Source organism: Paramisgurnus dabryanus, chromosome 14, assembly GCF_030506205.2.
Source record: "Paramisgurnus dabryanus chromosome 14, PD_genome_1.1, whole genome shotgun sequence".
NCBI classification, from domain to species: Eukaryota; Metazoa; Chordata; class Actinopteri; order Cypriniformes; family Cobitidae; genus Paramisgurnus; species Paramisgurnus dabryanus.
In genome coordinates, this window is record NC_133350.1 from 16,495,259 (window position 1) to 16,521,315 (window position 26,057).

Below are 26,057 nucleotides of genomic sequence, written 5' to 3' on the forward strand. Positions count from 1 at the left end.
GCCATTTACAAAAATCTAGCAATAACAATAAAACAAAAACCAAACAAAACAATAGATTTCAATAAATAAATCATATCAAAATATGTACAACATCTCAGTGTTTTTAATGTTATTTATTTGCCTTAGTATCAACATACACTAACCAAGGAACAAAAAAATACACTTAGTATCAAATTAGATTTTAGTTCATTGTACAAAACTCTTCACAAGTTCTATAAAAACATCTATAAAAAGTCTATAAAACATAAAAACATCGTAATTCACAGTAAAATGCCATATTGTATTTTTTGACACGGCATTTGATAGATAAAAGAGAGATCGAATCCTTGCAATCTCCCTAAATGTTGTAATTGGTGTTACAAATCTACAGTCTTCAATTTTGTCCATCAGCTCAATAAATTATTGAATAAATAGGACTCTTGTTAGAAGGGTGCCCATGATTTCAGGACAGACCGTCACACCTGGCTGGCAATCTCAGAGTCATCCTCATATCTCATGTCTTGAGCCATCATAATGAGCCGCTTCTGGGGTACCTGGAATAGCAAAACAAAAGAAAACTGAGGTCAAGCTACTTTACTGGAGTAGAGTAAATCTTTCTCACTGCATAAACACTTGAGCTTAACAAGCAGACTTGAGGTTTTGTGCACAGTCTTAATCGTAAACACAAGTAGGGAGTGACTGCACAATCAGCAGCTCTGTGGTGTTGACTGAAGGTGTGTCTCTATATCCAACAGGGTTTACACAACAGCTGGGTTTTAAATCACGGAGCTCACAGAATAGTCCTCCAACCAACAAGGCCAGTGACTTACTTATGATTCACATTTGCATGTATACAATTCTTTCCAAATATTTTCCCATATTAAGAAATACTGCGTTGCACCATATCCCATTAACAGGGAAAATGTTTGAAAAAAATCACCCAAAATATTTGATCCATTATGATGTAAAGATGTCTCGAAGACCTCCGCAGCTGCCTGTGTTTGAAACACATGGCTCTGTAAATCATTATACAGAACTGAAACACGATATGGGGATGAAGCAAATGTGTGTTTCGGGCGGTGCTGATATTCCCACATACAATCAAAATAAATTTCAAAGGGATGATCCAAAAAAAGACCAATGACAGACATAAGAAATGCCTGAATTAATCAGTGTATACAGATGAAGACACCACTAAATCTAGCACCTGAATGTTTGGATTGAGGTTTTGGATTTATGTGGTTGCAAAGTTTCTAAATGGGTCAATATGGACCATTACACAATCTGGGTACCTCATATTGCTTGTCTTGTGTCTTTGAGGAATTTGGTCTCTATCCCTAATTAATTCAGGGAATTTTCAATCACTTGTATTGTTGACTTGTTGGTACATGTGCACTGCATTCCCCAGGTGTCCGGTTGCACATTTTTTGACTGTAGTGTAAATTATCAAAGTCTCAGGCAAAAAATAAATAAAAAACCCCCACAAAAACAGCACCATTCTCATGTTTAAGAAACTTTGTGCTTGACTTAAATAACCAACACAATGGCCGTATGCTGAATTCAATGCCTATGTTTTTTTTGTAACCTATACATTTTGTGGTATTTCATAGAGAACAGCTTTTCACTAATACACCAATTAGTACTGGTTTAGAGTTTTACATTATTAGGTCTTCAGGAATGACCTCCTGGCGTTTTAACAATGGACGGAGGTTTTATGAGTGACACTACAGCATATGCTCAGGTGTTCAGGGGTATTACCACAACCTTACACACTATCAAATTCAACGTCAAGTAATTGGGATAAAACGAATAATGACACCTATTGGTTTCAGTTGGTAATGTGCCAGCTATTAAAATGCCAAACAGCTAATCTTGCAACAGATAATAAAGAAGGTAATGGGCTGGGTTACTACTATCACAGTTTCCTTCCGTCCAATCAGGCTTTTGTCCCTGAGGAATGGAATGCTCACCTAGATATCAAGTTCACACGCTTTTTAGCCACCATAAGCCTGAATGAAAAGAGACTAAACAGCAGATCAACCTTGACTGCGTGTTTTCCCATAATCTTTTTGTGTTAATGGGAAACTTCATGGCGGTGTTTGGATGGGCAAAGATCAAGATATTTTGATAAAAGATGGTAAGCACACAGTTGATTGTACCCATTGACTACCGTAGTATTTGTTTGTTTCTCTTATTATGGAAGTCAATGGGTACAGTCAACTGTGTGCTTACCATCATTCATCAAAATATCCTGACTTGTGTTCAACAGAATAAAGAAACTCATACAGGTTTAGAACAACATGAGGGTGAGTAAACGACAGAATTTAATTTTTTTAGGTTAATAAAATAAATAAAATAAATTGGATATGACCTGCGTACACACCAAAAGCATCGCATTCCTCGCTCTAGATTACTCGTGGGATGTAATGCTGCGTATACACCAAACGCGAAGCGAAGTGTTCCTCCCTCTACATTACTCACGGGATTTAACTTCGAGGTGTGCAAAATTTTCACTGAGTTGCACAGTTGCGTTTGAGGCGTTTAGCGCCTGTTTTGTGGGATGTAATGCTGTGTACACACAAAACGCAAAGCAACGTGTTCCTCGCTCTATGTAACTCGCGGGAATTAACTTTGTGTTGTGCAAAATTTTCACTGAGTTGAATCTTGAGCTAAGGTGCGTTTGAGGTGAACAGCAAGTGTTTTCGTGGGATTTAAAGGAACAGTATGTAAGAAATTTATATCAATTAATCATTAAATGGCCCTGAAATGTCAATAGACGTTAAGAAATCATTTTGATTTCAAATACTTATATCACTAACAACAGTGGTCTGGTCAGGATATTGTCATTTAAAAAGTGGAGCCCTCAAGCTGTGTGATTGCAGTACCAGTTTTAGCCACATGTTTTGTGATTGCAATACCAGTTCTGGCCACAATCCTACATACTGTTCCTTTAATGCTGCTTACACACCAAACGCGAAGCAACGTGTTCCTTGCTCAGTATTACTCGCGGGATTTAACTTTGTATCGTGCACATGTTTCACTTGAATTGAATCTTGCGCAAAGACGCGTTTGAGGTGAATAGCGCATGTTTTCGTGGGATGTAATGCTGCATACACATCAAACGCAAAGCAATGTTTTCCTCGCTCTATATTTCTTGCAGGATTTAACTTTGTGTCGTGCACATTTTTCGCTTAAGTTGAATCTTGCGCAAAGCAAGTTTGAGGTGAATAGTGCGTGTTTTTGTGGGATGTAATGCTGCATACACACCAAACGCGAAGCAACACGTTGCTCGCTCTATATTACTGGCGAGATTTAACTTGTGTCAAGCTAATTATTTGTTTGAGGTGAATCTTGCGCAAAAACTAGCTTGAGGTGAATAGGGTGTTTTTGTGGGATGTAATGCTGCATACACACCAAACGCGAAGCAACATGTTCCTCGCTCGATATTACATGCGGGATTTAACTTTGTGTCGTGAACAGTTTTCACTCGAGTTGAATCTTGCGCAAAGACGCGTTTGAGGTGAATAGCGCATGTTTTCGTGGGATGTAATGCTGCATACACATCAAACGCAAAGCAATATTTTCCTCGCTCTATATTTCTTGCAGGATTTAACTTTGTGTCGTGCACATTTTTCCCTTTAGTTGAATCTTGCGCAAAGCAAGTTTGAGGTGAATAGTGCGTGTTTTTGTGGGATGTAATGCTGCATACACACCAAACGCGAAGCAACACGTTGCTCGCTCTATATTACTGGCGAGATTTAACTTGTGTCAAGCTAATTATTTGTTTGAGGTGAATCTTGCGCAAAAACTAGCTTGAGGTGAATAGGGTGTTTTTGTGGGATGTAATGCTGCATACACACCAAACGCGAAGCAACATGTTCCTCGCTCGATATTACATGCGGGATTTAACTTTGTGTTGTGAACATTTTTCACTCGAGTTGAATCTTGCGCAAAGACGCGTTTGAGGTGAATAGCGCGTTTTCGTGGGATGTAATGCTGCATACACACCAAACGCAAAGCAACACGTTCCTCGCTCTATATTACTCGTGGGATTTAACTTTGTATCGTGCAAATGTTTAGCTTGAGTTGAATCTTGCGCAAAGACGCGTTTGAGGCGATTACCGCCTGTTTAACAAGACATGAAGTTAAATCCCGTGAGTAATATAGAGCGAGGAACACGTTGCTTTGCGTTTGGTGTGTACGCAGCATTACATCCCATGAAAACATGTGCAGACATTTAAATGTAACTCAAAATGAAAACTAATAATAATAGTATGCAATTTTATATTTTAAGAGGGTAGCTATTTGTGCATCTACACAGATTTATTTACATATTTTCATCACTTTAAAGAGACAATTCTATGTCTGTGCTCTGTGGTGAAGTGAAGATGTTCAGTCCCAGCAACCTGTTAAATCTTCCCTAATCATACCTGGAAGATAGGGAATTATGCTGTGCAAATTGCATTCGCCACAAACTCTCCAAACCCCTCTACACCATTACCCAATTCTCATAATTCCTTTAGTAAAAGTCTCCGGGCCAGATATAACACATAAAATGACAATTATGATTTATATGTGGTTTGTTACTCTGCCACTGATCTAATTCAAATCAAGATCACTTTCACAGCTCAAAACCACACCTTGTTCTAGCAATATGATCTCACTGTGATGAATCAGAGCATTAAGGAAACTGTGCAATTTCTCCATAACGTTCACGGTACCTCAGACAGGCCTGGACAGCACATACCTGCCTTACCAGGAAATTCCTCCCCAACAGTTTGATGCACGGCAGCAAGTCGATACAGTGGTATTCGATTTCATATTTCCCCCTTTTGCAGTTCAATGCATTTTCCACCCATTTATCACAAGTGACGGTGAGAAACAACTGTTTACCTGCTGTTCCTGGAACATGTGGTGCTGGGGAAGGCAAAGTGGAGACTCCTGTCCTGGCGCGTGTCGAATGCGAGGCGAACCCTGTCTGCTCCGATCCGGCGAGCATGGTTGAGGCGATCGGCGTTGGTTGCGCTGGTGCCATGATTTCAGTTCTTCTGACACCACCTGCCTGGGCAGTCCTCTGTTCGGGTGGTGAGGGTAGTCTCGTAACGACGGGGCCCGAGACAGTTTCACGTGGGCAGGTAACACCCTCAAACTTCTCTGCTGGTGATGTGGAGCTTCATTATAGCAGTAATCGTAGTGGCCATTGGAATAAACAGGGGAAGGAGCATGATGGCTTATGTATGCTCTTCCGGTGTCCATATCGTAAGGATGGCCCCATCCGTCATCTACGTACCCTCTGGAATAACTAGATGAGGACGGGGGCTGGTAGTTCTTGTTGAAGCTGACAGGTGAATATCTCTGCGATACAGGGTTGTCAGATACGTGGAAACTGTACTGGGGTTGGTAGGGCCATGGTAGTTCCCCAGGGTACTCCTGACAAGGTGAGCTGGCGTACGATTGGAAAGAATGCTCAGAATTGCTGTCCTCAGAGCTGGAGTAATACAATGGGCTTCCTACAGTTAATCTCATAGGCGAGTAATCTCGTGATGTCACTGCAAACTCCGTTAACCGTCTCCTGGGACCTCTCGAGTGCCCGGGCCCACCATCCGGATCAGTGTTGGGAACTCTGTTGTAATTCAAAATGAGTTGAATCAAGATTTGTATAAAATCAGATAATAATAGTAATAAAGCATGGGACTGTTTAGATCTAAGTGAATTGGAAGCAGACCTGAGGGATTGTCCCCTGCGCAGATGCATCTCTGGAGTGGTGGGTGCACTGCAGGACTGCGTGTGTCTCAGGGCAGCATGGGTGGGTATCTGCAGCGGTATTCCAGCCTCCACAAGACAAACATCCAGAGGAGGCAACGTTGGGGTAACAGGACTGTGGGTTTGTGAAAAAAAAAAGCAGTTGTCTTGAATATTGTGATGAACAACCACACAGTTGTATTTTTCTCATGTTGCATGATAACAATACACGTGTCCCATAAATCAACCGGTAAAACAGAACTACAGAAGAAAAGGTGTGGTTAGACCCAACCCAAAATTACTTTGTGCTCTCTTAATGACTAGTTGAGAAACAATAGGTTTTAAAAGGTCATGGTTACATGATTTTTTACATTTAAACATAACCTCTAATTTGTAGCATTCCTATTTATAACATAAATGAATCTTATATTCTTTCATTTTATAGAGCATGTGTCAAAAGTGTCTTTAACTTGTGTGTGCTGTGCACTGTAAAATATTTGCTTTAAGGGGACATTTCACAAGACTTTTCAAATAAATCTTTGAGGTCCCCAGAGTACGTATGTAAAATTTTTGCTTAAAATACCATATAAATAATTTATTATTGGATGTTAAAATTGCCACTTTGTAGGTGTGAGCAAAAATGTGTGGTTTTTGGGTGTGTCGTTTTAAATGCACATAAGCTGATCTCTGCACTAAATGGCAGTGCGTGGTTGTAGAGTGCAGATTAAGGGGCAGTATTATCCCCTTTTGACATCATAAAGGGAGCCGGATTTTAATTACTTATTTTTTCACATGCTTGCAGAGAATGGTTTACTGGGTTGATCTTTTTAACTTTTCTACGTTGATAAAAGCACTGGGCACCCAGTTATAGCACTTTAACAAGGAAAAAGTCAGATTTTCATGATATGTCCCTTTGATAAAAGTAAACATACCTGGATTTGGTGCTACTAGAGTGAGACTTTTTTTGTTTCTGATAAGGCTTGTCCAGACTCGACTCCGCCCATGGAGAGTTTTGAATGGGGGCGGGGTCAAGTTCTTGTATTGGCGTCTGGCATAGGTATAAGTTCTCCAGTGACTGCGGCGGGGTTTGGTGGAGGATGACCTCAGGGGTCCGATAGGAGGGAGCTGTAGGTGTTTGAGGAGGGGGATGAGAGTTGATCCGAGGTGAAGGGTGAGGGTCTGCAGTTGGAGCGGGAAGCTCAGAGGAAAGCTGGGAAGACTGACTGGTCAGCTCCTCTGAAACATGGATGAGAATAGAGATTTGTGTTATTAATTTAATAGTACATGAGTAGTTGACATAACATTAACCTTTAAATATATGTATAACATATATATAGAGAAAGTTCAGACGCAAAAAGTACATCTGACATGTTTTCTTGTAAATAAGCTTTTTTTATCAGGCTCTAGTGTTTAGGTTCAGTTATTTCATTTAATGGCAATGAAAAGGTTATTAGTCAGTAATTTAAATGCCTTATTGTCACAAAAGTTATTTTAGTACCAAGCCCCTAAGGTGACAGTGGAGTAAAAAAAATGTAAAGTTTAGTTTCATGTGCTCACGCGAAAACTTAATGTGCGGAATTTTGTAATAAAGTTTAGTTTGCATGCGCACGTGAAACTATCGCATGCGCGTGAAAGTTTCCTGGTGCACGCGAAACTAAACGCGATAGTTTCACGTGCACATGCGAAACTAAACTTTATTTAATTTTTGCTCCATGTCCCCTTAGGGGCACCGTACTTTAGTCATTTCATTGGTATTTAACAAATTTGACTGTCTTTCACTGCAAAACCCTCTAAGTGCATGCATGCGTTTTTGGCCAAAATCTCCACTCCACTTCTCCACATGCTCAATAATTCAGTCAAATATATTCTGTAAACCTCCTTTAATCATGTAAAAATTTATTTTGCCGTTTACGCTATTGTTTATCCAATTCTTCTTCCATGCACTTAGAGGACTTTGCTAAAAAAATGTTGTGCCATTTAACAGATTCTGCCAACAAAAATGTATTTCTGAATGGCCTGGAGTTGGGATTAAAGGGGATGTTTCACAAGACTTTTTTAAGATGTCAAATAAATCTTTGGTGTCCCCAGAGTACATATGTAAAGTTCTAGCTCAAAATATCACAAAGATAATTTATTATAACATGTTTAAAATTGCCACTTTGTAGGTTTGAGCAAAAATGTGCCGTTTTGGGTGTCCTTTAAAATGCAAATGAGCTGATCTCTGCACCAAAAGGCAGTGCTGTGGTTGGATAGTACCAGTTAAGGGGCAGTATTTTCCCCTTCTGACATCACCAGGGGAGCCAAATTTCAATGACCTATTTTTTCACATGTTTGTGGAGAATGGTTTACCAAAACTAAGTTACTGGTCTGATCATTTTCACATTTTCTAGGTTGCTAAAAGCACTGGGGACCCAATTATAGTATTTAAACATGGAAAAAGTCAGATTTTCATGATATGTCCCCTTTAAGCGAATTTAAAGATAAAGTATTTAATGTACATATGTGCCAAGAACGTTCAGTCAGTTTTTGTAAAGAAGTATTATCAGTGTGAATATCCAATGTAGTCTCTTAATTATAAAGAAATCATAAAAAACTAGATTCATAGTAAAAATGTACATATTGACAATACTTAAAAAATAAAGTACAGGTATAGCATGATAAATAACAGTAAACTACACACAATTAATTTTTAATAGCATCTTATGTTGCATAAAAACATTCAGCTTTTACTTACCCTCATCGAGCACAGCCAAGTCTGACAATGAGCTATCATCTGAAGTGCCTTGATAAAGAGAACAATAAACAAACATAAATATTTTTATAAAAAAAAAAAATTACTCAACGTTTACATTTGCATTTATGCTTACATCATGCTTTTATCCAAAGCAACTCACAGTGAATTCAAGCCACACATTTTTATTAGTATGTATGTTTTTTGCCTAGTATTAAACCCAAGACCTTTTGTGCTGATAATGCAATTCTCTACCACTGAGCTACAGGAAGACTATATGTACTTTGTGTTCTCACCTCTCTGAGCAATCACACCAGGGCGCGGTGAGGAACGGCCTTGCTCCAGTCGCAACCTGAACACGGCATCCTGCAGATCTTTAAGTTTCCTTTCCTCGCGCTGGTACTGCTGCAGGCGGCTCTTCTTTACAGCCTTGCTGAGATGTTCCTCCTGACACAACCTCTGAGCCGCCACAAATATCTGCTGCTGAAGGGCCAGACCAGCTTCAACAGAGCTCAGTTCAGGGTTCTGTGCATTGAAGTTTGATTAGTCTTTTAGACAATGACTTCAAAACAGTCAATGGTTATTCAGATCTGTTTCAGTTCCGGGAGCGTTCAATAAAAGCTTTTACCTCAGTTCTTTGTAAAATGCTCGGCTCATGTAGTTTAAAAGCAGCCCCGATACGCCGGCGAATCTGAGGGGGCTTTTCTCCAGGTAATAATGGATAGTCAGAAGACAAACGCCCTGTGAGCTCCTGAAAGAAAATAAGAAATGTATCATAAATGAAATTCTAAAACAAGTCATGGAATATGTTTTAAACACCGCAATTTAGCAAAAATGCAGTTATAATTAATCAGTGTCCATGCCTCCAACAAGTTATCACGAATAGGGCCAGAATTCCTGTTTCTCCACTGTGAAACCTTTCGGCAAGTCAAGACAGGTTTGGGATTTCAACCGCAATATTATGCAAGCCTGTTGTTTCAAACAATCTCTTCTTCCTTAAGCTCCTCCAAGAGCCTGACCTGCCAAACTAAACCTGCTATCCATCTTCTTGAAATCCCTGCCAGCATACGTTTAGATACAATTCTCTCAAAAACAAAAACCACATGCCCACAGCTCTTCAATGAGACACAATAGGGGCGAATCCTTTCAGACAGATGATACACATGCTTGTTACCTGACGTGACTTCAGACCTATTGTGACATGAAGGTGTCATGAGAGAGAGTCACCTGGACAAGCACCAACAGGTCAATCCAACAGGAAACAACGATGCATTTCTGTGACTTAATGTCTTCCCTGTGGGACTAATACATTGCATCTGAGTCTGAATGTGACGACGAGTGATAAGACGGACGTGTTGTTGCCATTTTACTGTTTCAAAGCTGGTGCAACTTAAATACACAATGTACCGGGATAAAATGTTCTTGCTTTTTTCATCTAAATAACCTTGAGTTCATGGTTCGACACACTTGTGATTTTGTGCTGAAAATTGATTTCGGTTTTCTTTTAAAACACGATGGTATCTCCCTACAATGGAAGTCCCCCTAATTTCCGAATCACCCATGAATGCCTTATCTCAGTGTTTTGGTAGATCTGCCTATATGTTGGTGTTGATCAGCAAATGTTGACTCACAGCCTCTCTGATACAGAGTTTCTTAAGCTCCAGTAAGCACAACTTCAGCCTGTCCTCCAAATCCTGCTGCTTTAGTTTCATGACCCGAGTGTGCGTGTTTACATCCTTCATCACTGTGGTTGGGCTGTCAGGACCTAAAATACAACAAACACGTTCAGATGAAAAGCAGATTCAAGATTATAGCAGAAAACATGTCCTTCATATGTGATTCTGCCTGTGAAAACCCAGCTCAAAGTCTTTTTTGGAGATTTCTACATAAAATCATCCACGCAAAAAGCCCATTATTTTCCCCATAGACTTTTGGATTATCGCAAAAATAAGATCCGTGTTTAACAAAAGGTTATGACACTTACACGTTCTGTCCAACAAGAAAATCTTCACAGATGATCACAACTTTTATGAAATTTGGCTTTTTTATTTATTGTAAATGCATTTACACTTTAAAATTCATAAACGTTGTATTTATCTGTGAATATAATCTTGTTGGACAAAACGCGTAACTGTGAGTTTACACCAGATGCAAGTTCAACAATTTGCGCAAGTAGATTACATACAAAGTCAATGTAAAGACGTGATCAGACGCGTCCTCGCGTGGGGCGATGCGAGTGACGAATATGGGCGGCGCGTTTGCCTCGAAAACATGCGCTATTCGCCTCAAACGCGTCTTCGCCTAACTTGAATATCTAACTTGAGCGAAAAATTTGCATGACACGAAGTTAAATCCCACGAGTGATCTAGAGCGAGTAACGCGATGCCTCGCGTTTGGTGTGTACGTAGCATAAGTGTCTTTAACTTTTGTTATGCTGCATTCAGACAAACCACAGTAGAGGTGTGAAGCGCGAGTGATTTCAATGTTAAATCAATGTAAAGCCGCGTTGGAGGTCTCGCATCTAGTTCGCGCGAATGGCGCACATTGAGCATTGCCACGAGACACGCACGAGTTGAAAAGGGACAATATGCTCATTTTCCAGCTCCCCTAGAGTTTTTTACTGTTTTGGAATCCATTCAGCCGACCTCCGGGTCTGGCGCTACCACTTTTAGCATAGCTAAATATTGAAACTCTTTGGCTATTTTTGAGCGCAATGCTAATGGTCTAATCAGATTCAATGGATTATGCTAAGCTATGCTAAAAATGGTACCGCCAAACCCGGAGATCAGCTGAATTGATTCCAATATGGTAAAAATGAAAGGTTTCCTCTAGAGGAGCATATTGTCCCTTTAACCACAGAGTTTTTTTTTTTGTCATAAAATTTATGGTCGTTTTTTGCGAGGGAACCAGTGTCCAGCTAACTTTCGGGTTGGCCTACAAAAATACATCATCCTTGCGGCACTTATAAACAAAATACAAATAAAATAGTTTACTTCTATTACTAACTTTACTTACTTCATTAACTAACTAAAAATCATAACTAAGTACATTACAAATACAATATCTGATTTATTACAATTAGATGCCAAGTATTCTGGTTCATAATCAGTGTTTATTAAACAAATTTACTAAATAGTACAGTATTTAAAAAAAACTATTCCTTTCCTTTCATACATCTGATATAGACAGGAAACTAAAATAAACATTTGTTCACTCAATGTATACATTTAAATTCATGCATTTAGCAAACACTTTAATCTAAAGTGACTTTAGGTATTCAATGTATCATGAGCTTTTACATATTTCTGAATCTGATGCAGACTTTCAGGAAACAAATACTTATAGATAACTGTGATATGATCAACAGTGAAACTGAAGGTGATGAATGGTGGTTTTCATTTTACAGACAACGGCTAAACCGGTGACAACAAAGGACAGACATTTTAAATATTAGCTAAATGCCTCTGGCATGTCCGGAAGAATTATCTACAAAATTCCTCAACATACATTTCCGATTACCGGCGTGACAGCACACAAAGTAAACAATGAGGAAAAATTCAACTTCAGCGGAAGAAACAGATTAATTAAGTCTAGATTTTAGTGTAAAAAACATACAGAGCATTATTTTGTGGCTAATAATGCTGCGAGCATTCCTTCTGACCTTTATAAAACCTGCTTTACTGTGGTTCCTAATGACTGTTACACCCTTGGTGTAGTACATGAATCATACATTTACAAATACGCTAAAACAAAAAAGCTACAATTAAGTCTTTACCTGAAGTCAACACCCACCGCTTAAAATTAATTAAATTCATGCTAACGTCAATAATAACCAAATAATAACAACCATAATGACCCTCATTACATATTTTGAAATGCATCCATACAACAAGCAGCTAGATATATTTAGTATATAATGTATTCAGGGATTAAAGTGAAAAAAATTCTTCTGACTGAAATTTTTTTCAGGCCAAGTCATATTCCTTTAACTTACACTTTATGTAGGCGAGACCAATAACATTTTAAGGGGAGATTTTTTTGCCATTAATTCCATATTAAAGTCTCCTGTAGTATATAGGTAGCTGTAGTTTACAGGGAATTTCAGATTAAGGCGAAACAGCTAAATAACTCACTATATAAAAAGAAAACATGAATATCACCACCTTTAATGAATCTTTTATTAATTATTAATTAATTAATTGTAAATGTATTAATTTGAGCATTAACTAATATTTTTTTTAAATCAAAGTTGAAACTGTTAACATTAGTGAATGCACCATGAACTACCGTCAATTACTGTAATGACATAAACAAGAATGCTTATATACTCTATATTTTCATTGTTTGTTCATGTTATATAATGCATTTACTAATGTAAACAAATACAACTTTTTCATATCATATTATTCAGTACACAAACAAATAATCCAGGGTCTGTTCTGTTCACAAAACAGCTTACAGTCACAGCTCTTATACAGTAACGTTATGTATGAATATAAATCCTAAACGAGTAACTCGAGTCAAACTCGTGTACAATAAGCACAGTCTGTAACCATAGTGAAAGATGTAAAATGAATGACTGTACCTTTATCAACAAATTATTATGTTACAATAGAGGCAGCGCTGATGTGCTATTTTGTGCGCAATGTTTCTGCTGTTTACTTTATCCTAAGACCTAAATGGCCGTGTTTATATGAGGATATTTGCAAAGACTGGATTTTTGACGCATATGTTTATTTAAGGCCAATAAAGCGGCAAAAATACTCACACAATGAGAAGCGAATGCGCGACTTTGCGTGCCCATCTGACACAGAAACAGCGGCCGCATTTTGCACTGTTGTTTGACTTTGAATGGCTTAAATCACTTGTTTTTAAACTGTGGTGCTTAAATATGTGTACAAATGTTAAGTTTTTGTGACCACACGCAAATGCAACTGCAAGAACCGACATGTGGTTGACATCAAAGTCCCGCGAGAGCATTTCGGAAGCAGTCTCCTCTTATGATTCCTCGAATCGCTCTCACGGGATTTGGATGTCATCTGCCTCCTGGTTCTTGTGGCGCCACATGAAGTTTACCCACGAGTTTAACAAACATGTTTTATCAGCCACTGGTTAGATCAGCAGTCAAAAACGGGACGCGGGTGATCACGTACGGGGGAAATCATTTACCCCCAAAATACAGCACCCCTAGTCATACTGTGCAAAGACACGCAAGTTACCTGGCTTTTTGGTTTTCTTAGCCCACGAACTGAAAGCCTTGCCAATCTTCATCATTTCGCTAAGTCAATCTCCAGGTCTTTTACACCTTTATCGATCTCCAAAACATCGGAGCCTTCCTGCATTATAAGTTTGTCCATGCTAGCTGAAATAAAGTTATCCCTCAGCTTAACGTGATACAGCCAGAAAACCCGGAGTGGATCCGGTGCGTGGTGGTTACAGAACGCTTACAGTGGAGAGAGGAACGTGATTTGGCTCCACTCCAGGCTTTGATCACATCCCACTTAAAAAGGTGAATACACGACTCGTCTTTATGAAAAGTGAATTTAATAATTTTTCAATTGACGGAAATCCGTCTAGCGACGGAAAACTTTAATCCATGTGTATTGAGAATGAACATACCAGAATGCAGAATAACCCCGCTATCAGTGTCGCTGATCTCCTCTTTTCCTTCCATGTCAGCTGATCAAGTTGTCTTCAAAGTGAAAGACTTGGTTTTCCTTTCCTTCACTATTTCCTACAAAGTAAGCACAACTTTTATTACACTCCCAATAATTCACCAGAGACCATTTTGGCTGTTCGAGCCAAAGTGAAGAAACTAGTCTCGCGTAACCACTTAGCCCTTCAGCCGTGTAGTGTCTCCTGACCCAAAGCCACAGGGGTCAAAGCAGATTCCAGGGGACTAAATCTGGCAAACAAAAGTTTTCACATGCATGCCCACCAAAAAATCACTGTCTAACTACGCCTCTCAGCTATGCGGTGTCAGCAGGGGCTTAGGGTGAGGTTTAACTAGGAGGGCATTCAAGTTAGTAGTACTCAAATGTCCATTTTCCAGGAGGAACAAGGGTGTGCTGTGCTTCGATTACAATACTGGAATGCTCCCAATAGAAGAGGCCTGACTCGATTCATTACATTCACACTTGTAAGGAATTGAAATGCATTTACTTTTAAGAAATTGAAAACATTGCGATTAGCTATGGATTTGTGTGTTATTCGCCACATTTGTTTTTTATAGACACTCATGAATATATGACTAATCAGCATGTGCAAACATGACTAGTACTGTACAGCTCTACTGTCATAACTGTAAGCAGTGTGTCATAAGAATGTCATAAAATTATTATCACCGTATATAGCTGAAAACAATAACGCTGAATGTCTTCACTTCATTTCACAACTGTGTAACATTAAATGCTAAAGTCCAGTGCATCAGCAGCTTGTGACACATATGTTCTGTGGTGTACGTCTATGACAAATCCAAGAGTCTCAACAGCTTCCCGTCTGCCAAAATGAAGTGTTACTTGACATCATGACAACAACGTTTGAGTAAGCTGTGAATATCTACAGCTGGTACAATGATTAACAGATGTTAAATATTACATCTATGGCACCTGTGCCTTTATTACTTTGAAACTGTTTAGGACTCTGTTACACACACTGACAATATAACAATTACTCCTGACACTAAAACACATAACAGTGCCAATTACTCCTGACATTACAATCTTTAACAACTCACGAATACAGCCATAAAGCGATATTCATTTAAATTAATGTATTTTACCAGCTATCATCAATTATATACCGTAGTAAACCCAAAACAATACTGAAAAACTATTTAATTTTAATATGCTAATTTTTGAGTCTTAACATACAAATGTGTGTGAATTAAAACAAATTAATATACCCAAGATCACAAAAAGTTACTCTGGCTGCATCAAATGACGATTTTAAACTTTAGAAACAATAACAAAGTCTGACCTTACATAATAAACATGAGCACTCGTAGTCTAAACAACACCAGTAAGAACTAAACAAGTAAAACTAGTCAAACCGATAAAAACAATGCAAATGTTGATGTGATGCAGAGTTATAGATGCCTGAAATACAACCTATATTAAAAAAGATACTCACATAATGAGAAACAATGATTCTCTCTATCCAGTAATGTGTAAAGTGAATCAGATGACTTCACAGATGACTCCGCACAGCTCTCTGACACGCAATATGTGCCGGCGTGCCGTTTGTACTGTGAAATGAACTTGGGCGTGACTTGTGAATACCTACACGTGTGGGTGAAACTGTTTGCCAATCACTGCTATAAGCTTGTAGCCACTTGATGTGGTTTATCATAACTCTTCTTCCTGCTGTATTTCTTATAAGCACTTTTACATACTGGTACAAAGAAAGCATTGATTCCCCCCCCAATACGGTATAAACAAGTTACGCAACTGCTCTGATGCTAAACAAATCAATAAATATATAACATATTAAAAATAAATGGTGCACTAATGCAATAGAAGAAATGCTATATAATTTTTATTTCCATAAAAGATTTATATAAGCTATAAATAATAAAAAATAAGAAGTCTGTGACTGAAAATGCTTAAGCGTTGTACAATGCAGTCCTGCTGCCCTCTCCTGGAGCTAACATCCTTTAACATGCTGAAAATTTCAGATGATCAATAAAATATCCGAGCTAGTCCCTCTTTCTATAAGATATGCATTGACATTCAATTAAAGCTATAGTAAACTGCTTAAATCTGATTCAAGAACTGATCAATTCTAACAAAACACAAATCAACTAACCAACCAACCTGTTGTTTAATAACATTCCTTGTACAGTAATGCTAATTCTGTTGCTATGGATACGCTAGCCTTAGTGAAGCCCAATCTACTCTTACATTCGGACCTATAGAGAAAAGCAACACACACACACACAGATGTCAATGTAACAGTTCTACAAAATACCGTGGGAGACATTGCACCTGCTGTTCTTACACATTACTCGCATACATTCAAGATCCCCGTTCCCATACTGACCCTCTAAGAATGCCAGTTACATGCCTATAGGAGCCGCCACGGCTCCCAGACAGGAAAGTTTCCTGTCACCTAACAAATGACATAGGAAACATGACTGCTGGAGCATGCCAGTATCTGATTTTACAACCAGTCTCTGACGAAAACATCTTTCTGCCACTTACAAGTACATTGGAAAGTACACAAGTCTACCTTTAAGGCTGAAGTACGGTCCATTTTTGTACACGTACGTAAGGGTCCGCGTACAGTGCACATCACACATTTTTTGTCATCATGTGTACTGTTCGCGCACCACCGAATTTTTTAAACCTCATGTACATTGTACGTGGAGGTCACACATGCACCTACAGGAGAATGTAGTATGAAGCCCAGGACAGGCACTACATTTTGTCGCAATGTGCATGCGTTGAACATCTGTGTATACGTACGAGTCAATTAATCAATACTTTGCAAGGCTGTACGTTCGCGTACACATAAAAAAAGACACTATACTCCGGGTTTTAGTGTCAAAAATACAGACGCGTACTTAAGGATTTGTGCATGGTACAAAACTAACTTTTAAACTTATTGTTAAACTGTTGAAATAATTAAATTATTATTTAGTTTTTTTATTAATATTGACTACAGTAATTTGTCTAAATTTCCGTAAGACTTAGCGAGTGTTTATCTGACACTTATTTCAACTAAAGACAAAAAATGTTTTTATTTTTTTGCCAATCGTTTACACAACGAGTGTTTTGGGGGCCTAAAGATGCTAACTTGTAAAAAACATGTTTTAATGCAAGTTTTCTTTAACAACAATATGTTTATTGTTTCTGTGTAAATTACAAAAAAGCAAAATTGTAAGAATGGTGACATCATGCATGTGCGTATAATTACATGTTTATATATATTTTGTGACATCGCCAAGTAATGACCTGAGGTCTCATTTGTAAAATGTGCGAATCCTTACTAAAAGTCTACGTACGCACAAAAGCCAAAAATGGCATACGGCAAAAAATATTAAGACTTATAAAACAAAGCAATGTTCCCTTTATAAATCACAGATCACTTGCAAGTGTGCCTACATGAATCATCCTCAGACCCCTCCTTGCAAGCCCATTCTCCCGTCAAGTTAGTTTTTTAATAGATCACAGCCTTGCGTGGACACTGAAGTATGCACGTTTCCAGCCCCGTTTCATACGTACACACGCTTTATAAGTGAGACCCCTGGTATGCATAATACAGTGTTTTTGGTAATTTTGCTAATCTGTGTGACCAAAGATCTGTTTGACAATGTTGTCTATACAAAAAAAAAACAAGCAAAATTCCTGCAACATGTCAATCATTTAATGGACACAGAAATAACGTCTTGCTTAAAACCATGGGCTGGGCTCCACAAACACTGAACTGAGCAATGAACTCTGAACTGACCACATTTAGCTACAGGACATTTTTGCAGGAAGTGAATGACTTTTCTGGATCATGTTATTTGTGTTAAAACAAACACCACTGGGACTTCCCGGCAGGAGCTAGGCCCAAATGTGCTATTTCAGACAATTCACATAAGCTTAGTTAACCACAACTCATATTAAGTTGGGAACAATCCTAGAACTACACTAGGCCATTAAGCACAGTATAAAAACACTGTTTTGGCTGCTATGGGTGATTTAAACAAAACAATGAGCGTTAATTAAAGCTTGTTTATCTGCTAACCACTGGGCCAGCACTAGTGAACTGTACAAAGTTTTGATTATACAGTACAACAACCTGCTGTGAAATCTCATACAGGAAGTGGGAGTCAGTACCACTCATCTGCTGAAAAACAAGGTTTCTATTGTCATCTGAACTCCAAAACCAAAGTTTGCGGAGGCGGCTTTGTCTAAGACTAACAGAAAGACCAGTGGTGGGTCGCAAATCTAAACCAACATACCCATGAGGACAGTTGTGGGAGGATATAGGAACTGTTTAGTTAGTCCTACATCCATTGGATTTCCATGGGATTAGCTATGTGAACCCAAGGGGTTCCTGTCTACAAATTTAAGCTGACATTCTATGGGAGTCTGTAGATTCATATCTCTCCTCTTCCCTGAGATATATTGGATTAGCATGCATGGGAGTCGGAGAGTTTTATTATTGTGGGGATCTCCCCCATCCTGCTCATTCAGACTGGGAGCTCAAACACACTGGGAAAACTGGTGAACTGTGACGGTTGCATATTAACCTTTACTTAGGACCTGTTCACACTACATGCACAGTTTGATGTATGGTTAAAGGTTTGTAACTTAACTAGTAAAGCATTGGATTCTAAGGTTGTGGGTTCAGTCCCAGGGAATACATATACTGGTAAAAATTATATAGTATCAGTATGTGTGTTCTTTAGGCTCAAACCAATGACCTTTTGCATTGCTAATGCAATGATTTACCACTGAGCTATACAGGAGCACTATACCTTGTCTTAAAATGCATACCTTGACTTACGGCAGCAAGATATATTAAATTATTCAAAATACCACAAATGTGCATATAGCTATTTATATAGCATTCATTTTGCAATAACCATATGACTTTAATACTTTAAAAGGTTATGTATATGCAAAGTTTTATGTCAATGCAGAGAGAATAATTTAAAAACGTATGTTGGCTATATAATTTTTATAGCCTGACGTTGTCATACTCAATTCTAGTCAGAATTTGAGTCTGATACCGCTCCATTGAGCTAAAATTATGAGGCGTGTCTCAACTGAAAAATGCCTCTCCACTCAATTGGATAGACCTATGACCAATCAGAGCAACGGAGTGTGTGACGTATGTTGAAATGTCGTCTTTTGCAGCCTGACCGAACTGCTAGTAATTTCGCTACAATGATACTAACATCATTGTGATTATACTAAGTCTGAGTTAGGGAAGGTACATCAACACCTACTATGTTTACAACATTTCATTTATATCACAACATTAAGTATTTACTAAGTCATACAGTAAGACTATCTCTTACCATTTGTACTTTAGGTGAACTTCATCCACGACGATACCCATTACGTTGGCTTGAAAAATATCGGAGCCTAGCATGTCCCTCCACTTATTCAGCAGTCACGATTCCGGGCTTCCGAAAAGAAGCTGGCAACGACCGCTAATTATATCCATCTCGTCGTGCACGCCGAGTTGCATCGCCGTGATACCCATTTCAGTTGCTGCTTTAACTTTGTCCTCCATAAGTGCAACCAACTTTTGCCGAATCCCGTAGGAATGACGACGAAAACATAAACAAATGCCTTGATCGCGTTTCTCTGTTCCTCTTTTAAAATCAATGCTCTGTCGATATCTTTTAGAACAGACTCAATGTCAGAATCCACACATCTGAATTCTCTAGCGGCAGCCATTTCATTGTAAACAGATTCAACACACGCGCTCTTTGGTGACGTGGTTGATACGTTACTGTTGATCATCTGTCCATCATCGTATAAAGCCCGCCCTCACAATTTGATTCGTCGGCCAGTTTTGGGACTCGCATAGTAGCTCCTCAACGGAAAAACACCAGACCGATCTTCCCGTTTTTCAAAATGTGGTGGGCGGGGCTAAGATCGGCTGGCACCCAGGCTATAATTTTTAGCGTTTAAATATATTTTAATTTAAGCATTATCATAACACACAATTGGGTGATTCTCGCGAAATTAGACTTATGAGGTGTCATGAAACATTTTGATAAAAAAAGTAAATGCTATCAAAATAAGAAGCACCCAGTTACAAACATCTCTTCATGTACTATTTTGCACATGACTTTAAATGACATCATACAAAGCAATTTTGTTGTTTTTTCCACATTTAAGGGGAACATTTTAATTACGGCACTGTGTCCATGACTGGATTTGGGTTCTTTGACATGGAAATATTTATAAAATAAAAAGCTTCAGTGCATGCTATACTATAAACATTTACAGTAAAGAAACATGTGGTATTTGGTGATCACTGGTAAATGTAGAGACAATAATAAGGAATATAAATGTGTCCAAGACCAATTTTCTCATCCTCCGCAACATTTTTCAATCATTGTTTAAGAAACTAACATAAACAATAGTTGGAAGGGACATAATTGAATGTGACACTCAAGATGGCTACCAGGTAAGCAGTTTTTATTTTTTCTCTCCAGATAAAAGTTGAAATTCTGTTTGTCATAGTACCTAGACAACTTTTTAGTTCTCATTACAAAAACACGAGTTTGTAAATGCATATATTTAATGCAATATCATGTTTGGGTAATGATCGTTTTTGATAATAATAATAATCTAAAAATGTAAATAATTCTATAGGAAATATTTTTTAAATCCTCTAAAAATAATGATTGTAGTAAGTTCAGACCTTTATCTTATATGTGCAAAAAAAAAAAAAATGGCTTCAAGGGCTTTAAAAAAAAGATGCTGGACACCTTCTAAATCTGGATTTCGTGAGAATCACCCAATTGAGTTATCACATATTCAATTCAATTCAATTCAATTTTATTTATATAGCGCTTTTCACAATTGGTGATTGTTTCAAAGCAGCTTTACATTAATAGAAGCAGTGGAAAACACAGAAAATCGACAGATAACACAACATAATACACAATAGCACAAGCAGCTAAATTTGCTGCGACTATGAATCAACATTATAAGCGTGCGTATTACTAATGTAACGTAAATAAGGGGATGCTATGCTAACATATCACCCCCCCAATAAAAAAATATTGTGCAATGTAGTGTTTTGGATAAATTTAAAATACAAGTGAAATACTAGGTATGAAGCACAAGAAAAACTTCACTACTGAGATGTATCCACCATAACACTTTTCTCAAAATAATCTTGCACAAATCATCTTTATGTTAAAGAGGACATATTTTCCATGTTTAAAGGAGCATTTCACCCATAGAAACATTAATCTTTATTGAAAGTGCGTCATATTTGTGGTCGAAATGTAACATACATTTAGTATTTGGTGCCTATTTGCCCGAGAAAAGGAGTGTTTGTAGTCTCACCCCCTCAACAAAGATATTGGACTTCCTTCTTTTAATGATGCAAAATGATGATTTTTACATCATTGAAAGAAGGAAGTGCAACACTGAAATCTGTATTTCTCCTGTCTCAGCGGAAACTGAGGAAAGGATGCACGACCATTCAAAAACATGACTGGGCTTCTAACTATACAAAGCTTAATGCAAATGGGTGAAGTGTCCCTTTAAGTGCTATAATTGGGTCCCCAGTGCTTCAATCAACCTAGGAAATGTGATAAAGAACAACCCAGTAACTTAGTTTTGGTAAACCATTCTCTGCAAGCATGTGAAAAAAACAGGTCACTGAAATTTGGCACCCCTTGTGATGTCAAAAGTGGATAATACTAGGGCTGCAGCTATCGATTCTTTTTGTAATCGATTAATCTAGCACTGAATCGATCGATTAATCGAGTAATCGGATACATTTTTTGTGTGTTTTTAAACAACCAAAACAAATAATGCATAACGAAAATGACTTGGCTGTAAAATGTTCAAGCATTTGGCTTTTATTTCTAAAAAAAAACAGAGGTATTTGGCTCCAAGAAATAAGCCTATTTATTTCAATTTTTTACCCATTTAGTGCCAACAATTAAACACTTTAATTTATTAATATGCACAACAGGTTTCATGCTGTAATCTAGCCCTGACATCAAAGTAAATATCTGGTTTATATACATTTCTACACCTGCAGCATTTACCATTAGGCTTTTAACATATAATATATCATTTCTGGGGTGAGCCTATTTGCTATGGTAACAACCTGTGTGTATGCGCGCACGCGTTCTGTGCGTGAGGAAGAGTGACACCCCAGTCAGACATTTCAGTTGCTTCATTGCATTTTGGTACTGCAGAAATACATACATTCATTTTCAATAGAACGCTGCATTTGGTCAACATCACGTCCCGCTGTATACAGTGAATGCATGCTGAAATTATTGTTGCGTGGCTACATAAAAGTTTAAGCATATGTGATGCATTGCGCGATCGGTCTGACTCACGTGAGAGAGAATAACTTCCTTATGCTAAACTCCAATAAGACAGAGATTATTATTATTGAACAAAATATGTCAGATTACAAGTTGCCCATATATGATTCCACTGTGGTGCCGTTTTTTGGTACACACACCTGTAGTGCATGCGTGTGTGTGAAGGGGTTCTTTTTTAAGCTATACTGTCCTGCAATTGAACGTGAATACGTTTACTACCTAAAAACATCAAAGCTAAACATCATATCTAGTCAAACCGCATAACGACATCGCTACAAATACAGTATGGGATTAAAATCAGCGGAAGCTACGTTACCTTGTTTCATCGACGCTTGGTGAAACAGCAGTGGATGTTTTCAGTTCAGATGCTGAATGTAATGATAATGTAATTGATCCCAAACTTTAAACAGTCTCTCTCTCTGCCGTTTATGGACATATTCGCTCCGCCATCGTGCCAACTAAATTCAAAATGTACCACGCGCTATGATGTGCTTACTGAACATTGAACAACGGTCCGTGTGAATCAGATCTCGGCGCGTGTAGTGCGCGTCATAGGAATTTAACGAGGCTTCGAGGCAGAATTTTTGCCTCGAGGAATTTTTTGAATCGAGTAAATCGAGTAACTCGATGAATCGTTTCAGCCCTAGATAATACCACCCCTTCATTTGCACTATCCAACCACAAAACTGCCATTTAGTGCAGAGATCAGCTCATTTGCATTTTAAAGGATACACCCAAAACAGGCACATTTTTGCTCACACATACAAAGTGGCAATTTTAACATGCTATAATAAATTATCTATATAGTACTTTGAGCTAAAACTTCACATACATACATACTCTGGGGACAGCAAATATTTATTTTACATTTTAAAAAAGTCTTCTAAAATGTCCCCTTTAAAAACAACATTGCACTCTTTAACCCTAAGGAACTGTTTTGAGTAGCTTAAGGAATAGGTCATATCTTAAACTTGGTTTTAAATATATGCTTTATGTTGTTTACACAACTGTCAATAGTTAGTGACATGTAATTACTCCAAACTAGTAGCTATCATAAGACACTGCGTAATAACAGTTCTGATGGATAAAACAGAGGATGACCACAGCACACCCCAGCATTTATACTTGTGTGGCCATGGTACTCATCATGGAAGAAAGAGGATGAAAAGTGGAAATTGATTTCAAACAACCCAAAGCAAAGTTGGATTCTCTGATGTGGACTTAAACGTCTCCTCCGGCTTTAATTCTACCAGCAGCACTGCAGCGCAGCGTGAATCCCTCAGGCGGTAAAACTCTGAAGAGTACTTTCTCTCCGTAAGTTCATTACTACTACAGTAAGGCTCAGCAGATATAATAGACCTCACAAAAAATAACAGACCTCACAGAGGCAGGCTTAACCTTCTCTTTTACACTGGGCTGGTATTTCTGTTAGGGGAAAACGTTCGTGGTTACCTCACATGTTGAATCAAACCATTATAATAACCAAGTAGTAAAATAATAATAACAGAAGAAATGATGTAAGTAACCAAGCATTTGGAAAGTTCATTAATTGTACGCTAGGATATACATTATAAGTGCATTTACCATCACCAGAATGAGTAGCAAAATGATACATTTTATTGTATATATAATCATGCCTTGTTTTAATCTATTCTTCTTTATCCAAAAGGAAGTGCAATGTTTCTTTGAAATCAGTATGTTATGGCTTTAGTCTGTTCCTGTTTAGTCTCTGTGTCACCACAGAGAAAAGTGGACAGATATTTTATATATACAACTGTGAACTGTTACTGTAAATAAAGCACTCTGTATTAAAACTATTTCTGATCAATTCCTTCAGAATTAAAGAGATACAATGCATGCACGTGACTCCTAAATGTCAATGCAGATCACCACCAAGCAGAAAGCTGAATGTAGCAATTAGACAGGAAACTATATTCATTATTAACTAACAAACTACTCTTTTTTTGGGCAACTGACCGCTATTGATATGAATGCACAAGCTAGTATTTAGGAAGGAAGTGACTTTGATCATGATGTGTTGACACATAACCCGGGAACTCAATTCAGATTAACACAGAATCTGCAACACTACTGAAAAGATGAGGTTTTTCAAACCAGCTAACAGTCAAATTTAAAAGACAATGTGTTGCCACACAAGTGGACGAAATAAAAATGTCACTACAGTGCCTGTCATTGTAAAACAGCCACGTCCAGAGGTGCTAATAAGAGCCTTAAAACTGAGCTGTCGACGGCACACAATACACACACGCTGCTTGGCTCCTCTTTGGCCGACCCTGGCTATGAACCAACAAAGCCACAGATTCCAGGGCTATTCACATTCACTGGTCTGCACACCTGCCCACTCAAATCACTCCTGGGTAACTGGTCACTGCACAGTGAGGAATAATGAGAGCTGGACAATGAAATGATGGAGACTATAGTGTATTTAATAGTTAACTGCTTGCAACCAGTGACTGACTGATCTGTTGTCTTATATAATCCAACCAAACCTCAATTGAAGAAATCAGTGTTCCGGTCTGAATAAATGAATGGCGTGTAAAATAATATCCCCCTTTTCATAGTGACACAATGTAATCATGTGATTCTCACGCTTACCTGGGAAAGTTTCTTTCCTCTTTGAGCTATAAACAAAGCTTTGTAACTTCTCTACACAGTCTACACACAACACTGTACTTCCATATACATAACAATCACAAGTGCTGACTTAATGCGGTAGTTTGTGGTACAAAATTAGCATCACATAGACAATGTCATCCTCAGCACAAACAGCAAATTATGCCCAATACGAAATTAAAGTTGAAAGGTATAACATGTAAAATATTATTTGAATCAGTTTAATAATATCATATAGTATCCAAACTATTTAAATTACATTTATGTAACGCTTTGGTGCATTCATTAAAATATATTAGTAAGTCTTTAAATTGGTTTATTTATATGTAGCCTGTAGTTTATTTATTTAAGAAAATGTGAAGATGAATTGAAAAAACGGCCTGGTTAAAAAAATTATTTTGCAGCAACTTTTCGGTGTCATCCCAGTTATTCATAATAGTGAATAGTGTTTATTAATGTTACTTTGTACTTAATGGTATGCAGTTTAAAGTCTTTTAAATCGAAGTAAAAGCAAATACACATAGAGATGTAGAACACTCAACAGTTTTGAATAGTTGCAAAACTTTAAGTGGCTGAATGAGCTCAGTTTTCATTTTGTGCCCGTGCTCATTTCGGCGAAGTGCATAATTTAGCAAATGCGTTGACCCAAAGCGACTTACACATGAGAAAACATTAAACATTTGTCTACGGAAGCAGCAATAAGTGTTAGTTTGCACAGCTACGTTACAAGTAAGTTAGGGACATTGAAGGCATAGTTTCTTAAATATATAAAACAATGTTAAGCAAATGTATCGTTTATTAAGGAAAAATATAACCATACCTTGTGTCTTCATAACAACAGGAAAACCAACGGAGTCGTCAAAGCTTTACGCAACGCATTATGATGGGATTTGATTTATCCACGCTTTCTCCACCGCCGCATTCCACATTGATGTAAGCGAG

The 26,057-nt window shown here is 38.0% G+C and overlaps 1 protein-coding gene across 2 annotated transcripts; it reads right to left on the reverse strand.

Annotated features, from left to right (window-relative positions):
• Positions 1-97: 97 nt before the first annotated feature.
• Positions 98-26,057, reverse strand: inavab (innate immunity activator b). Of its 2 annotated transcripts, none has more exons than XM_065241293.1 (10): positions 25,936-26,057; positions 14,072-14,186; positions 10,084-10,217; positions 9,081-9,203; positions 8,749-8,977; positions 8,456-8,503; positions 6,654-6,957; positions 5,705-5,857; positions 4,873-5,602; positions 98-533 (listed from the first exon to the last, which is right to left on the reverse strand). In XM_065241293.1, the coding sequence occupies exons 2-10, from the start codon at positions 14,124-14,126 to the stop codon at positions 456-458; spliced, it is 1,854 nt and encodes a 617-aa protein (XP_065097365.1). In that variant the 5' UTR covers positions 14,127-14,186; positions 25,936-26,057; the 3' UTR covers positions 98-455. The 2 variants fall into 2 exon arrangements, with proteins under 2 accessions (XP_065097365.1, XP_065097364.1); XM_065241292.2 differs by lacking the exon at positions 25,936-26,057 and adding an exon at positions 15,584-15,740.